The sequence below is a fragment of the Camelus ferus genome, chromosome 21, assembly GCF_009834535.1.
Source record: "Camelus ferus isolate YT-003-E chromosome 21, BCGSAC_Cfer_1.0, whole genome shotgun sequence".
Classification (NCBI taxonomy): Eukaryota; Metazoa; Chordata; class Mammalia; order Artiodactyla; family Camelidae; genus Camelus; species Camelus ferus.
In genome coordinates, this window is record NC_045716.1 from 21,850,406 (window position 1) to 21,866,141 (window position 15,736).

The 15,736-nt window shown below is 38.6% G+C and overlaps 1 protein-coding gene across 6 annotated transcripts in view; it reads left to right on the plus strand.

Annotated features, from left to right (window-relative positions):
* Positions 1 to 14,667, plus strand: part of ASH1L (ASH1 like histone lysine methyltransferase) — a 152,408-nt gene extending 137,741 nt beyond the window's left edge. For all 6 annotated transcript variants that reach the window (XM_032464077.1, XM_032464076.1, XM_032464078.1 and 3 more), the window contains 12 exons: positions 1,173 to 1,325; positions 3,719 to 3,773; positions 3,854 to 3,986; positions 5,302 to 5,550; positions 6,379 to 6,465; positions 7,189 to 7,279; positions 7,731 to 7,869; positions 7,992 to 8,164; positions 9,220 to 9,386; positions 10,560 to 10,600; positions 11,584 to 11,885; positions 12,229 to 14,667. In XM_032464077.1, the coding sequence (XP_032319968.1) occupies positions 1,173 to 1,325; positions 3,719 to 3,773; positions 3,854 to 3,986; positions 5,302 to 5,550; positions 6,379 to 6,465; positions 7,189 to 7,279; positions 7,731 to 7,869; positions 7,992 to 8,164; positions 9,220 to 9,386; positions 10,560 to 10,600; positions 11,584 to 11,885; positions 12,229 to 12,320 (1,682 nt within the window). In that variant the 3' untranslated portion in view covers positions 12,321 to 14,667. The remainder of the gene's footprint in view (positions 1 to 1,172; positions 1,326 to 3,718; positions 3,774 to 3,853; positions 3,987 to 5,301; positions 5,551 to 6,378; positions 6,466 to 7,188; positions 7,280 to 7,730; positions 7,870 to 7,991; positions 8,165 to 9,219; positions 9,387 to 10,559; positions 10,601 to 11,583; positions 11,886 to 12,228) is intronic.
* Positions 14,668 to 15,736: the final 1,069 nt, after the last annotated feature.

The window sequence follows — 15,736 nt, forward strand, 5'->3', positions numbered from 1 at the left end:
AAGAAGTCAAAATATCAGCGTTAACAGGAGTTTGGAAGGAGTTGTTTCTAACCCTCATGGATGACTTGGAGGGGCTCAAGACTTCAGAGGAGGAAGTAACTGCAGATGTGATGGAAGTAGCAAGAGAACTAGAATTAGAAGGGGAGCCTGAAGGCGTGGCTGAACGGCTGCAACCTTGTGGTGAAACTGTCACGGATGAGGAGTTACTTCTTATGGATGAGCAAAGAAAGTGTTTCCTTGAGATGGAATCTACTGCTGGTGCAGATGCTGTGAAAAGACTGTTGAAATGGCAGTGAAGGAGTTACAATATTACATAAGCTTAGCTGATAAGGCAGTGGCAGGGTTTAAGAGGATTGACTCCAATTCTGAAAGAAGTTCTATGGGTAAAATGCTATCAAACAGCATTTCATACTGCAGAGAAAGGAAGAGTCAAGATGCAGCAAATTTCATTGTTGTCTTATCTTAAGAAATTGCCATAGCCACGCCAACTTTCAACAACCACCCTGATCAGTCAGATCAGAGGCAAGGCCCTCTAGCAGCAAAAAGATCACAATTCACTGAAGACTCATGATGGTTTGCGTTTTTTAGCAAATAAAAAGTATTTTTTAATTAAGGTATATACATTGGTTTTTTAAAAATATATAATGCAATTTACACACCTAACAGACTACACTATAGTGTAAACATAACTTGTACGTGTACTGGGAAACCAGAAACTTCGTGTGATTCCCTTTATTGGAATATTTGCTTTATTGCGGTGGTCTGGTACTGAACCTGCAATATCTCTGAGTTATGCCTGTACTACCACTGTTCCCCCATTTTACCATTGAGAAACTGAGATACAGAGTTTAAGTAAGTTACTCCAGGACACACAGCTAGTAAGTATTAAGGCCAGAATTCAAAAGCAGGCCGACTCATTTTGAAACCCAGACTTGTAACTACTATGTAGCATTTGGTCATTAGTAAGGTCCTTCTTCACTGCAGCATCTGTCTCTCTGGTAAACTCCAGTATTCCCTGATTTTTCTTTAAGGAAAAGAGAAAAAACTCCATGACCACTAATCCTCGTAATCACTTCAAGGAAAATAGAGAAAATAGCAGGAGTCCGTTGCAGAAAAGAAAGCCACATAGAGCTCCTCTTTTCCTAAAAGTAATTTTTACTTTATCCTTCCAGACGTCTTCATGACCCAGTTCTCCGCCCTGCAGACTGCTCGATCTGTTCGAACAAGACGGTTGGCAGCAGCAGAGGAAAACGTTGAAGTAGCTCGGGCAGCCCGCCTAGCCCAAATCTTCAAAGAGATCTGTGATGGCATCATCTCTTATAAAGGTAACCGTATTTACCCAAATTCATCCTCCTTACCTTTTAAAAAAAATATATGTTACTATGTCACCTGAGGCATCCAAGGCCAAGAATATGTAACAGATTAGGATTAGGAATTTAGGAGATTTACTTAGCTCTTCCTTTTGTCAGAGTATAGAATTATAGGACTGATTATAGTCTTCAGGGATTGTTGTCTTTAAATCCCTCGATCTTTAGGTTAATTTTTGGTATTTATTGTAGTTTTACCATAGTTTAGTACCACATTTAGAAATCACATTTTTTAACTATGGGATAGAAAAAAGCGGGTCTTTTTCTTGGATATAATTTTCCTGAATGAAGCAGTGAATTAGCAATTTAAGAAAAAAATATTACCAATGTATGACATCAGTGGTTCTTAACCTTTTTTGATTGACAGATATCTTTGAGAATCTAATAATAGTTGTGAACTCTTTCCCCAGAAAAATGTTATATGTGTATATTTTGGCAAGTTCATAAGCCCTAACCTCTACATTAAGGAAAAGGACATAAAGTTGCAAGAAAATTACTTTAAAAGCATTTTCACGCAAGCGTATTTACCCTACTCCTTTCCTTTTCCAGGCCACATCTCTTGGATGTGTGTTGGGGGTGAGGGTGGGAAGGAGATAGTTTTTAATTTTAGGTAGGTAGTTTGGCAATGTACATGACTTTTTCTGACCAGGAAATTTGGAGACATTTAAAATGAGAGATTTTGACAAATAATTGCAACTTTTTATTTTCATTTTTCAATTTTATTAGGTAGAATTGTTACAGTTTGACTGCACATATACAATGGATTGCATGTAAATATATATACACAATATATTATGCATATTTTTTAAATTTACGTGTATGTACTGTTCATTGTTTCTAAGAATGTTTAGAGCTTTAGCTTTTTAAACTTACATAGTTATCAAAGGAATAAAGCCAACCATGAAATAAGAATTAATTCAAAACGATACATACACCCTGCTATTAATAGCAATATTATTTATAATTGCCAAGATATGGAAACATCCTAAGTGCACATCAATAGATGAATGGATAAAGAAAATGCAGCATATATATGTAATGGAATACAACTCACCCATAAGAAAGAAGGATATTTTGCCATTTGCAGCCCTTCATTCGCTTTTTTTTTTTCCATTTCAAAAACCAGAATTTTATAACTGGCACACACATTTCCATTGCATCAAAAATAACAAGTAATTGCAGCTTTTTGTCTTCAACTTTTTTTTCTATTTTATTTTATTTTAGTTGAAGTATAGTTGATGTACAATATTGTATAAGTTACAGGTGTACAATATAGTGATTTTTAAAGGTTTTACTCCATTTATAGTTATCATAGAATATTGACTATATTTCCTGTGGTGTACAATATATCCTTGTAGCTTATTTTTTATACATAATAGTTTGTACCTCTTAATCCCCTGTCCCTATCTAGCCCCTTCCCATTCCCTCTTCCCACTAGTAACCACTAATTTGTTCTCTATATCTGTGAATGTGTTTTTTTGTTACATACAGCCCATCAACTTTTGCTTCCTTCGTTTCCCTAAATTCCGAGGAATTTGGTTTCCTTTCTCTTTGATTTCTCTGTCTTCTCTTTATATTTTAGTGGCTTTTTGTCATCTTGTTAACCTAAGGATATAGAGAGGAAAGGGGAGACCAACCTGTCCTAAGATGTAAAGTTTGTGACACCTATTCCCTTTACATTCGCAAAAGATCACAGTGTGCATTCCATCCCGCCCCATCTGATCTAATGTGAAACTGCGGTCAATGTATCTATATGTCACTGTGTTCTGGGCATGAAACAATGGGCTTTTTCTCTCTTAGTAAGTTGTTAGAAAGTAAAATAGCAAGTAAGAAGCAGCCCCACAGCATGCACTCTGTTTTCATAATATCGAGTAACTGTTATAAGAAGATGGATTCCAGAAAATATTTACATTACTAAATTATTCATTATCTGGAATTTAATTGACTCCAAACCAAGAGAGTAGAAACTCTCCACTATGGGCAATTGACAGGAACTAGAAAACATTTTTTTGGATGAGGTGATCTTTGCTGTAAGTTTTGTTGTGTAGGAATTGCCCTAAGCAGCATAGCTACTGTAAATTCCCATCTCTCATTCTTCATAGAAGGTTCTTTTCATTACCCAACTAACGTTGTTTTACATTTAAAGTATATACACTGTATCTTTCATATCTTCTGATCTCTGCGTTTACCCACATTTCTGAAAAGTCCTTGTGTTTTTCACAGGTTTCAAAAAAAACTTGGATTTTTTTTCTAACTTTTAATTTTGGGGGTTCTGCTTTTCAGATTAGGAGTTAATACTTGCCTCCCTTGTATCTTACTGTCAGTCCTACTAAACCTGCATTCTTTTTCAGATTCTTCCCGACAATCACTGGCAGCACCACTTTTGAACCTCCCCCCAAAGAAAAAGTAAGTTTACATATGTGGGAATCATTTGAGTTTTAGAAAAATACTGAATACCAGATTGACACTCTGGCTTTATGTTCCAGGAATGCTGATTATTATGAGAAGATCTCTGATCCCCTAGATCTTGCCACCATAGAAAAGCAGATCCTCATTGGTTATTACAAGACAGTGGAAGCTTTTGATGCTGACATGCTCAAGGTCTTTCGGAATGCTGAGGTATTTTTCACTGACTTGAAACAGATTTAAGGAGTCTGTTCTTGAGGGCTGGGAAGGGACAGACTGGGATTTCAAAATTTGTAGATACTGACAGGCATATGCAGAATAGATAAACAAGATTATACTCTATAGCACAGGGAGATATATACAGGATCTTGTGGTAGCTCACAGCGAAAAAGAATGTGACAATGACTATATGTTCATGTATAATTGAAAAATTGTGCTCTACACTGGAATTTGACACAACATTGTAAAATGTCTATAACTCAATAAAAAATGTTAAGAAAAAGGTTTGTTCTGAAGAGAACTATTCTAGATGTTTAAGATTTTACCCTCTTCTTCTAGCAACCTTTGTATTTCTGATTAAGAAAGGCAATAATTTTTATTGAGTACCCTTAGGGTAGGGGTTATAGTGTACTAAATACTGTGCTTATAATAAAGACAGTGTGATATGACTAGATTAGAAGGTTAAATCATACCCCAAAACAGTTTTTGTAAAAGCCTAATTTAGTATTGAACCTTTATATTTACATAATGCAGACATTTTAGTACATTTATGTCATATCTGTAGTTTCTTTATTCAAGACAATAAGTATATGTGAAATACTCAGAAATATGTATAGGCAAATAGAAAGATATCTTAAGGATGGAATTGAGGGGTATTATGCTAATAGGTTGTAGAATAGGTGAATCTCATTGGAGAGAAGGTGGCCTTGAACTGATTTAAAGGAGAGGTTGGATTATCATATGGTCCATGAAAAAGAAGATATCATTCACTAATTTTGGAATACCTTAGAGAGGTGTCTGGGGACAAAAGAAGCTACTGGGTAAAGGAAGAATTGAGGTTGATGACAGAAGAAATGAGAGAAAAACAGACAATTGAAAGAAGAATTAGAGCAATCTTAAATTATACTTTCTACTGAAACACATCTTCCAAATATATTTAAACTTACAGTTTGTCCTTAGTATCTGCAAGACAAAGGTAAATGGAGAGCTTCTCCACAACATTATGCTTGTGATACTTTATTATATTCCTTGGTCACTGTGTATTTGATCCAAGTGGACAGGAAGGCCTATGACAGGATTTGAAGGACAGAGCAATAGAGCAAATGGAAAAATTACCATGAAGATTCTAATTTTAATTCATTTTAGTTCAGTTTTAAGTTGTTTTCAGCTGTCTGGCACCTATATTTGATGGTATTAAAAATTTATTAACCAAAATGGGAGGATAAAGAAAATCCTGCTACCTCTTCAGGTATATTTTTAAGCCATATTGAGAAAATCAAACATGATTTCTTTCTTCTGCTTTCTTCAGAAATACTACGGGCGTAAATCCCCAGTTGGGAGAGATGTTTGCCGTCTACGAAAGGCCTATTACAATGCCCGGCATGAGGCATCAGCCCAAATTGATGAGATTGTGGGAGAGACAGCAAGTGAGGCAGACAGCAGTGAAACCTCAGTCTCTGAGAAGGAGAATGGACATGAGAAGGACGATGATGTCATCCGCTGTATCTGTGGCCTCTACAAGGATGAAGGCCTCATGATCCAGTGTGACAAGTGCATGGTGAGGGTCAGGAGGTGAAGCAGAAGCCTGTTCCTGATGAGCATGGTGACTGTATTCAAAGTCGTAGCCCCTGCCTCTTATCTTGACTTGATGGGATTTTTATGAACTTGAACTTTCCCTTGGTTTCTATTACCCCTTTTTTATATCTCCTTTTCATTTTATCCTTCCCTTTTTTTTTTTTGCCTCCCATTTTTTCTGCTCACTTTCCACTGCACACTTCTCACATAATCTGGATCAAAAAGAGTGATACTATTTAGGATAGTACTTTATCTGAAAAACATTAGAGGAACTACACTCTATGTACATAATATTAGCACCGATGGAGTGCAGTGTATAGAGCTCTTGATGAAAGAGTCAAGTCCTGGAATTGAACTCTGGTATCCCCACTTGATACATTTGAACTCATTACCTTATATGCAAAGTGGAACCATAAATAACACATAGGATTATTGAGAGGATATAATTACATACGGGTAAGTAAAAGCATTTTATAGCTGGAAAGCCTTTCATAATGGCCATGTCATTGATATATATTGCTTAGTAAGTAATAGCTTGGTGCTGGTACTGTGTTCATTCATCCTCCTGATCTCCATCCTTCTCCTTATTTTATTTGCCCAAATCTATTTATTATGAACCAACTTGTGTTCAGATATGTCCTTATTCTTTATTCCCCCATTTTACCATTTAACTCTTAATTTCTCACTTACCTACTTCCCCTTAGTGCCTGTTCTGCTTTACCCTGTCACATTGCTAATTTTTTAATTCTTAGCCCGTGAGACTTCTCTCAGTTAGTCTAACGCCTACACACACACACTTTTCCCCCCACAGGTGTGGCAGCACTGTGACTGTATGGGAGTGAACTCAGATGTGGAGCACTACCTTTGTGAGCAGTGTGACCCAAGGCCCGTGGACAGAGTAAGTTGCCCTCTGATAGTACTCTAATCTAAAAGTAGGAGATGTGGCACATGGTATCTTATCTGCTGTGCTTCTGATGTGCTGAATTTCATTTGATAAGCTTTCAACCTCTCTAGGCCTCAGTTCCTTATACTTTTTTGAGGGTAATAATTCTGCCCTTCCTTTTCTCAGGAGTGGGACCAATGGGAGAACACTTAGATATCTATGGAAGGAATGGTACCATGTAAAACTGTCATTTTTATAAACACTATCAACTGTCTATAAAAGAAGTAGCTTGTAAAGTCCAGAACTTAACAGTGCTGCTGTTGTCATTTTAAGTGGACAGTTTTTTGTTGCTCCGAGGGGTACACTGCAGAATGTTTAACTTCCTTGGCCCTTGGGCACTAATTGCTAGTAGCCGCCTCCAATCATTATGATGATCAAAGTCTCCCTTCACACATTTTCAGATGCCTTTGAGGTGGCACAGAGCAATCACACAATTAGTGCCTCATAGAAAATAGTTTGGGATCCTTGGCCTGTCAGTTTTGTTCTCTACCTTCACTTTTCCAAGTTTAACGGCTCTAGTTGCTTTCATCTTTTTTTATATCTGTGCTGTATTGAAATTACTAAACAGTAAGTCTTAATTGGTTGCAAATTTTAGGTTTTATTTTTCTCTTGAATAGAGATCAGTAGGCTGGGTGTAGTAGTCCCTGCCCTTATCCATTGATTTTCTTCTCTTACCAGGAGGTACCCATGATCCCTCGGCCCCACTATGCCCAGCCTGGCTGTGTCTACTTCATCTGTTTGCTCCGAGATGACTTGCTGCTTCGTCAAGGTGCGTACACAGGAGCTGACTCTACTTGCCAAAGCTGACCTTTCTAAATAGTAGGAGGTGCCTGCTGTCTGCATAATAGTCCTTGTCTCCATATGACCTTTAATAGCAATAGAATATAGGTTTTTTTATCTTCAGGTCCTTAGGCTTACATACATGTCCCCTCCACCAAATAAAACTAATTTGGATTGATCAGGGTGTTACAAAACTAATTGTAAGACTGGGGAAGACATAAGTTTCCAAGAAGTGGAATCTCATGTCATTCTCATAGTCTAGAATTGATTGTCATCACCATTAGACTGCTGACAATAGTTACGTATTTATTGTTTTAGATTTTAAGTTCTTTCTTTGTAGACCTTGGATCAGACTAATGGATACCTAACAGAATTTATGCAGGAATCATTTTAATCTTCTCCTGTGTTCTGTGTCTTAACCTTCTCCTGTGCCTTCATAGGTGACTGTGTATATCTGATGAGGGATAGTCGGCGCACCCCTGATGGCCACCCAGTCCGTCAGTCCTATCGACTATTATCTCACATTAACCGAGATAAACTTGACATCTTCCGAATTGAGAAGCTTTGGAAGAATGAAAAGTATGTGCTGAAGTCCTATCCCTCTTCTTCCAGCTGTGCCCTACCAGCACATGACTGGATATTCACAAGGATCTTGCTAATAAACTGAATCTTTCTCTTCTCTTTTTTTCCTTTTTTTTTAGAGAGGAACGGTTTGCCTTTGGTCACCATTATTTTCGCCCCCATGAAACCCACCACTCTCCATCTCGTCGGTTCTATCACAATGAACTATTTCGGGTGCCACTTTATGAGATCATTCCCTTGGAGGCTGTAGTGGGGACCTGCTGTGTATTGGATCTTTATACGTATTGTAAAGGTAAGTGAGATATTTGGGCTCCTTAAGAAATGACCTCCTATCCCATATTCTTTGATCTGCAACTGCCCACTCCATTCATATAGTCCCTTTTCTGATAAAAGATTATCCAAGGCTAGTTGTGAAGCTTCAGAGAGCTATATAATATTTTTCCTTTCTTTTACCTAGTGCTTGATACTCAAGAAATGTTCATTCTCTTTTTGTTAGTTTAACTCATATTTTTTTCATACTGTGTATTTAACACTCAGGATTTGTGGGAAGATGTGTTATTTCACCCACCAAAAGGCTATCATCAACTCTACACATTAAACAAACAAACAAGTACAATAGTTTTATAAGGTTTATCATTAACAGTATAGGCTATGGGGTCGGATAGTCTAGTGTCTAGTTCGAGCTCCACCACCTTATGCCCGGTGTCCCTGGGCACATTACTTAGCCTGCTGAAGATGGGGATTAGGATCTATTTCAGAGAGTTCTGTGAGGATTAAGTGAAATAATCCGCAGAAGCACTGAGCCCAGTTTATGGCTCACAATAAGTCAGTGTATGTTAGTTATCATTATTAACAGTGTACAGTTCTTAGCTCTTTCTCTTAGTATCACAGCAAAATAGTCCAGGATATATATTCCATTCAAAGCCTAACTGCTTGAGACATCATGATACTGTTGACTCCTTCGTCCCCCAGTTTATAAAGTGATCATTACCAAATGTGCTTCGTTCATTTCTACTGCTATTCTTTTCTCATTATTTCCCCATAATCTGCTCTGTTTTTCCCTCAAAATGTTCTCTCAGAAATCCTTGCAACACTCAATCTACATTTCTGGTCTCTTTCCATACTATAGAATGCCCTTCAACCCTTAGATTCCCTTTCCCCTTTTTTTTGATGCTAGTGTGTCCTTTCTACCACAGTCACCAAATACTTAGCTGTTCCCCCTCTCAAAACAGCTACAGTGTTTCCCTCTTAAGGGTCTAGCTGCTCTCCCAATAGTGTGTGATGGTCCCTGGGCGGGTGAGGGAAGGGAAAACAGGGAGGGTTCTTTAACAGTGTTTGGACTTATAGGGAGACCTAAAGGAGTGAAGGAGCAAGATGTGTACATCTGTGATTACCGGCTTGACAAGTCAGCACACCTGTTTTACAAGATCCACCGGAATCGCTATCCTGTCTGCACCAAACCCTATGCCTTTGATCACTTCCCCAAGAAGCTCACTCCTAAAAGAGATTTCTCAGTAAGTCTCCTTCCTCTCTTCACTATAATGTGTCAGGACAATCTAGTTTCACGGACGGAATTCAGAGTAAGAATTTTGAAGTGGCTCTCTGCTTCTTCATCCTATTTCCATTCCAAATTGGAAATCTCCACTTCTACTTGGGATGTTTGAGCACCATAAATGCATTTTTTATGCATTTTCTGGCATGGGCTGTTTTCTCAGGAAATTATTGTTACACTTTAGTCAGGTTTCCTCTTTTTCTCTCTCTAACCTCTTTACAGTCTTTGCTCTTGAGCTCCATAATGTAGTTTTTTGTTGTTTTCCACACCCATAATTTTGAGAAACAAGTAAAAAGAAAATCAGTAACCTTGAGAAACCTTCAGTGAAAATAATTCATTGCTTTTTCTTTTTATCCCTGGATTTAAAATGTAAGACATTATAGAAAATGTGAAAAGTACAGAATAATTAAGAAGAAAAAATTGTTTATTACCCTGCTACCCAGAAAATAACCACCGTTAACATTTTTGTTTTCAGCCAGTGTGTTTTTTTCTTTCAAATTATTGTGAATATATTCCTCCAGTTATTTTGTGTCATTTGTTACCATTCCATAAAGGTTTTAGTCACCTGTCAGTGTGCTATAATGAAACCCCAGCTAAGCTCCCCATCCATGAGTCCTCTTTGGGTGGCCTGTCAGAATGCACAGCTGTCATCCCGGAATATTTAGAAATAGTCTAACCAGAAAGCAAACCTCTGGGTCCCTGTTTTTCCTAGTAGTAGTTTTGTATTTCTCTAAACCATATTTCTTTTATATTCTCTCTGCACACTACCAATCCCTGCCTCTCATCTAGGATTCTTTGGTCTTCCTTGCTCAGTCAGTAGTTCACTGATTAGCTTTGAAACCCCAACCTTAACTACTTAAAAGTTGGGATGGGACAAAAGGATTGTGAGTCTGTCCCTTCTACTGTCATTCTAGGCTTGTAAAATGCTAAAAAAAAAAAACCACTTGGCCGACAGATTAATAGAAGTACTGAGCTTTTGACCTTAAAATGTCATCCAACTTTATAAGGGTTTTAGGCCTCATTTTCTTTATCTCCTTAACTCTTTACCTCCTTTATCCTGAGTTTGCCCCAGATCATGTGATCCAGCTTTGCCAGCTTCTACAACACACTTACTGCTTCCTTTTCTTCTCTGCAGCCTCATTATGTCCCAGACAACTACAAGAGGAACGGAGGGAGGTGAGTCTCAGGGGGGTTTAAAGAGCCAAAGGGATTAACCAGCAACTTGAATAGAGCAAGAGAACCACCACCTACCCACTCAGCCCCACCCCTGGGATTGAGGAGTCACTGACAGAGTCATCCAGTATAGTGCCAACAGTGATATGGGAGAACTAGACTTGAGTAGATGTGGTCTCATCATGGAGTCTTAGTTGGGGCAGAGAGGGAGATTTGTAACATTAGAGATAGAGAAAGAGAAGAGGATATGGAACAGAAGTTTTAGACAGATTTGGAAGATCTCTTGTTTAGATTTCTGCGTTTTTCCCATTACCTCAGGGTGTAATCAGCTCTTTGGACCTTTGTCAAGGAACAGAAGTAGCTAAAAGTGCACAGTTTTAGCTGGGCAGTTTGGGTTCATAGTTTTGTATTTGTGCTTGTTTTGTATACAAGAGGGATATTCTTGGGGAAGGAGTACTGAAGGCTTTTCTTCAATTTCCTTTCCTGTTGAATGGCAGTGAAACAACTACCTTACCTACTCCAATAGCTTACTGTAAGGAAATCAACTACATTTCGTTTTAAAAAAAGAAAATATTAGGTGATAAATGTAAAAAGAAATTTCAGGAAAAGTGGAAACTCCATTTAAATGCTCATCGTAGTTGACTGTTAGTATCATAAGACTGCGCCATACGTCTTTGTATTCATTAGGCAATCAGAACTAGCTAAGCATTTTATCAGCTTTGGCATGGTTTATAGATTCCTTGGATTCCTGGCGAAGAAAGGAGAAAATTTGAATTTTATAAATAAAATTAAACTTCAGAGAAAGGTAATGATTTTTTCAAAAAATAAAGTGAAGATCGTAGCCAAGTTTCTTACCTCTTGAGCCAAGGCTGTAACAGCTAGACTGCAGGATCTCAAGCCATCCTGAGAGTTTCTTCGCTTCATTCCCCTTCCATCCCCAAGTGCCCTGCTTAGCCTTCCTCTAAATTCATGTATCCTCCTGGCAGATCATCCTGGAAGTCTGAGCGCTCAAAGCCACCCCTAAAAGATCTGGGCCAGGAGGATGATGCTCTGCCCTTGATTGAAGAGGTTCTGGCCAGTCAGGAGCAAGCAGCCAATGAGATGCCCAGCCTGGAGGAGCCAGAACAGGAGCGGGCCACTGCTGACATCAGTGAGGGTGAAAAAAAAATAGAGGAAAGTAGTCAAGAACCCCAAGCAGCCTGTACTCCTGAGGAACGACGGCATAGTCAGCGAGAACGACTCAACCAGATCTTGCTCAATCTCCTTGAAAAAATTCCTGGGAAAAATGGTAAGAAGAATCAGGCTCATTTCTAGGGTTTAAGATAAAAGGGAAATTAGTGAAGAGGGCATGAAAAAGAATAACTTCTAATTGCCCGGAATGGAAAATATTTTTTTAATGGTACAGTTCTTTCGTGGGCCTGTGTTTAGTTATATCTTGGGAATGAAACTGTGGGAGGTGAGAGACTCTCCTCCCTGGAAAACAGCTTATTTCATCTTGGGCTGGAGGAAGGCCTGAATTGCTTATAGGTCAGAAAGGGAACCATTGAACTCCTGTGATCTCCTGAGAGATCAAATCTGGAATAAGGAGTGGAAGGGTGGTATTTGATGAGCCTCCTTGGTTCTGTTTTCAGCCATCGATGTGACCTACTTGCTGGAGGAAGGATCAGGCAGGAAACTTCGAAGGCGTACTTTGTTTATCCCAGAAAACAGCTTTCGGAAGTGAACCTCAAAGAATGAGAACCTCAAGCATCTGGGATCCAGTGGAGCTAAGAATCCTGCCTCCTGTTCTCTGAGTGTAGAAAGGGGTGGGAAGGGTCCGTCCAGCAAGGGGAATGGGGCCATGTTAATGATGTTAGGTACTTAGTAAACCTTGGAGTTAGTGGAGAGGAAGAGGAAGGGGTCTATCTAAATAGTTCAGTTTAACTTGTTTTCCTCTCCATTGCTTCACCCTGAAGGTTAATAATGTAGGGTGGAGGGTAGAGCACACTGGGGATGACCAGAATCCTTTGGTACTTTACAGCACTTGCCCCTCCCCCCAGCTTGGGTTTTTCTGTCATCCTCTGATCTCGCAGGCACTGCTACGAAGCTGCTTTTCTATACCCAGGTATAAAATTCCAAAAGGGATAGGGCCAGGATCCCCACCCCTACCCAGTCTGTTCCCTATAGGCTCCAAGAGCTACCCTAGAGACCTAAAACAGAAACAGTAGCTGGGGCCTCTTTCCAGATCCCTCACCAGGAAACATTTCTCTTTTCTTGCCCAACCAGGTCAAAGTAAAATGTGAGTTGACAACTCAAAGCACTTGTAACTGCTGCCCCTCTCCCTACCTCTACTCCCCAAAATGGAATCATGGAATAGAGAAGGCCCCCATGGGGTCAGAAGGGCACAGTACTTACTGTAACTATTTTTGTTTTAACCTTCATAACCTGCCGAACATATTTTTTTCTAAGAAGGCCAGGCCCCTGCCAGCACATGTGCTGTTTATGCGCTGTGGTTCTTGTGCGTCTGCTGTGCTGTGCGAATGGAGATTCATTTCAAATAAAATTCATTTTAAAACCTACTTAAAAATAAACTCTAACCGCCCCCAACAAAAGTCACTACGTAAACTGTTGAGCAGTATTCACCTATCAGAGTATTTGTTGTGAGTGTAGATTATCAATTAAAAACACTACTTCTTGTTTTACTTGTATAGTTTTCAGTGTCCATCTCTTAAAGAGACAGTGTGTTCTCCATACCCCTAGTCCCATCTTCCCTCCACCTTCCTGATGACATCATCATCAGGCAGGCTATCCAGGGTGTCTCCTTCCCATTCTCTTGACCAGGAGTTATCAGACAGTACTGTCTCTTTAAAAATAAAATTTAAAAAGCTTTGCTTTGTTGTCTTCTCAGACATACACATGCATATACGTTTTAGATGTTCTTATAAGAGAAAAGATGGTTTTTAAATGTGCCAAGTTGTGTGTGTATATATATATGTATGTATATATATATATATATCTGCTGCGTGATTAGTAAGCAATACAATAGTAAACATTTCCCCATTACTTTTTTCTAATACTGGACCAATGCTGTCCTAATTGTACATTTCCTCTAATGATGACGACGCTCTGACTTGTTTAGGTAGAAACATTGACCATCTTCCATTCCATTGAATCTTTCTTTTTCTCCTTTCTGTGTCAATCTTGAGAGAAAAAAAAACAAAAGAGACAGGGGATGCCAAAGATCCCCTTGAGCAGAGAAAAAGCAGAATAAATATTTTATTAAAGAAAAAAAAGAGAATTAAGAAAATAGTTTGGAGTATTTTCTTACTGTAGAGAAGCACTGTACATTACTAAGAGACCTGGGTATAAGATACTCACGTGTGGAGCTGGAAAAATCGCATGTCCAAGCCCGTTTGAGTGGTTTCTTTTGGTTTTCATTGCAGGGAGCTGGGTGGGAGGGAGGTGGGAATAGGGGCACTTTGGGGGTCTCCTTTTAGTCAAAGCAGGAAAATGACAAGAAAGAGATTAAAATTCAATATTTCCTTTAATAGTGTTAAACACTAAAATTTTAAAAAAGACATAAAAAGAAAAAAGAAAAAAAACTTTGTAAAATGCGAGAACAGAAGCAAAAGACACTACGCTCTGTCATTTTATCTTTCTTTTGTTGAAAGACTAAAAACTGAAATGTTTTTTAGACAATCAAATGTTAGGTAAGTGCAAAAACTTGTTTTTTCTTACTGGTGTAGAAATTAATGCCTTTTTTTATTTTTCGGTTATTTTATAATAACGAAATAAAAAGAACCCCCTAGCTGCCAGGCGGGTTTTGGTGTTTGAAATGCGGGGCAAAGCACTACATCACTGCAAATAGATACAGAGTTAGTCTGCATGTCTGTAGGCTGTGTGATTGCGGAAAATATAAATGCTGCTAATATATTTCCTTTTTACAAAAGCATATCTAAATAGATGATTGTTTTGATGTTAATCTTTGTAAATTATGTATTACCAATTTTAACATTGGATGTAATTGCATAAAAGCTTGCATCTCAATCCTTGAAAGTCTAGTATTAAATGGAAAAAACTTTTCCTAACTACAGAGTGGTGAGCTTGCTATTTTTTTCTTCTCTCCTGTCCTCCATTTACCTTGCAGGATCTTCTCCATCCTGTTTCCAAAGAGATCTTTTTAAAACCACATCATCAGCATCCTGGGCCCAACTGGGGCATGCTCACCGCTGTTGACTATTGGATAAAGCCATTTCCTGAATCTATTTGGTCTGGGCCCAGCCTACCCAGTCAACATAATAATCATCTACACCTCTATCTTTTGTAACACAAAGACATCGTCTAATACTCTTTAATAACCTCCAAGGTTGGCAGTAGCTTTAGGCCACATTTTCTAGGCCACCCACATTGGACCTTTTTCACTGTAAGTAGTTTACATATATTCATTTATTTACTTAATCTTCAAAGGAGCCCTTTAGGTACCAAAACCCAGTTTTACAGATGAGGAAACTGAAACAACAGAGAGGTTAAGTAACCTGCCCAAGATCATGTAGCAGTTAATCCTCATAGTAGTCCTCTGTAGTTATTATTCCCACTTTGTACAAGCAAAAGCTGAAGCTCAGAAAGGGTAAGTAACTTGCCAGAGATCACCTAATCACCAGCATTGAAGCCAGAACTCCAAAATCAGCAAATAAGGAAGTATCAGAAATAGCCAAAGCATGATCCTACCGAGGAAGATAAATTCATTCCTGCCAGCAACTGAAAAACCTAACAAGATTTTGTCCCAGACATAAGTCAGATGTTTAGGCTTTGAGTTCAGCTAGAATATAGTTGCTCAAAAGCATCAAGACAATTGACAATAAGAGCGCAGTCTCTACTCCTACAAGGACTTGGGGTTCACCCCTAGTGTTGTATAATAGTCTCTTCATGGCTGCAAAAACACATCAGTAAAGTTTTTTTAATCTTTAACTTTTTTAACCTTTAATATCACTTTAGTATCTGCTACAGCTGTTTATTCTAGATAATAATAATAGTTCAAAACTAATTGCATATCAATGTTTGGCCTATCTCAAGATGCTCTGCAAGGAGGTCCCCTGCTCTGTTACCATCTGCACAAGCCTGAGAACCATGAGGCTCCAACTGCCAATATCGCCAGCTCTC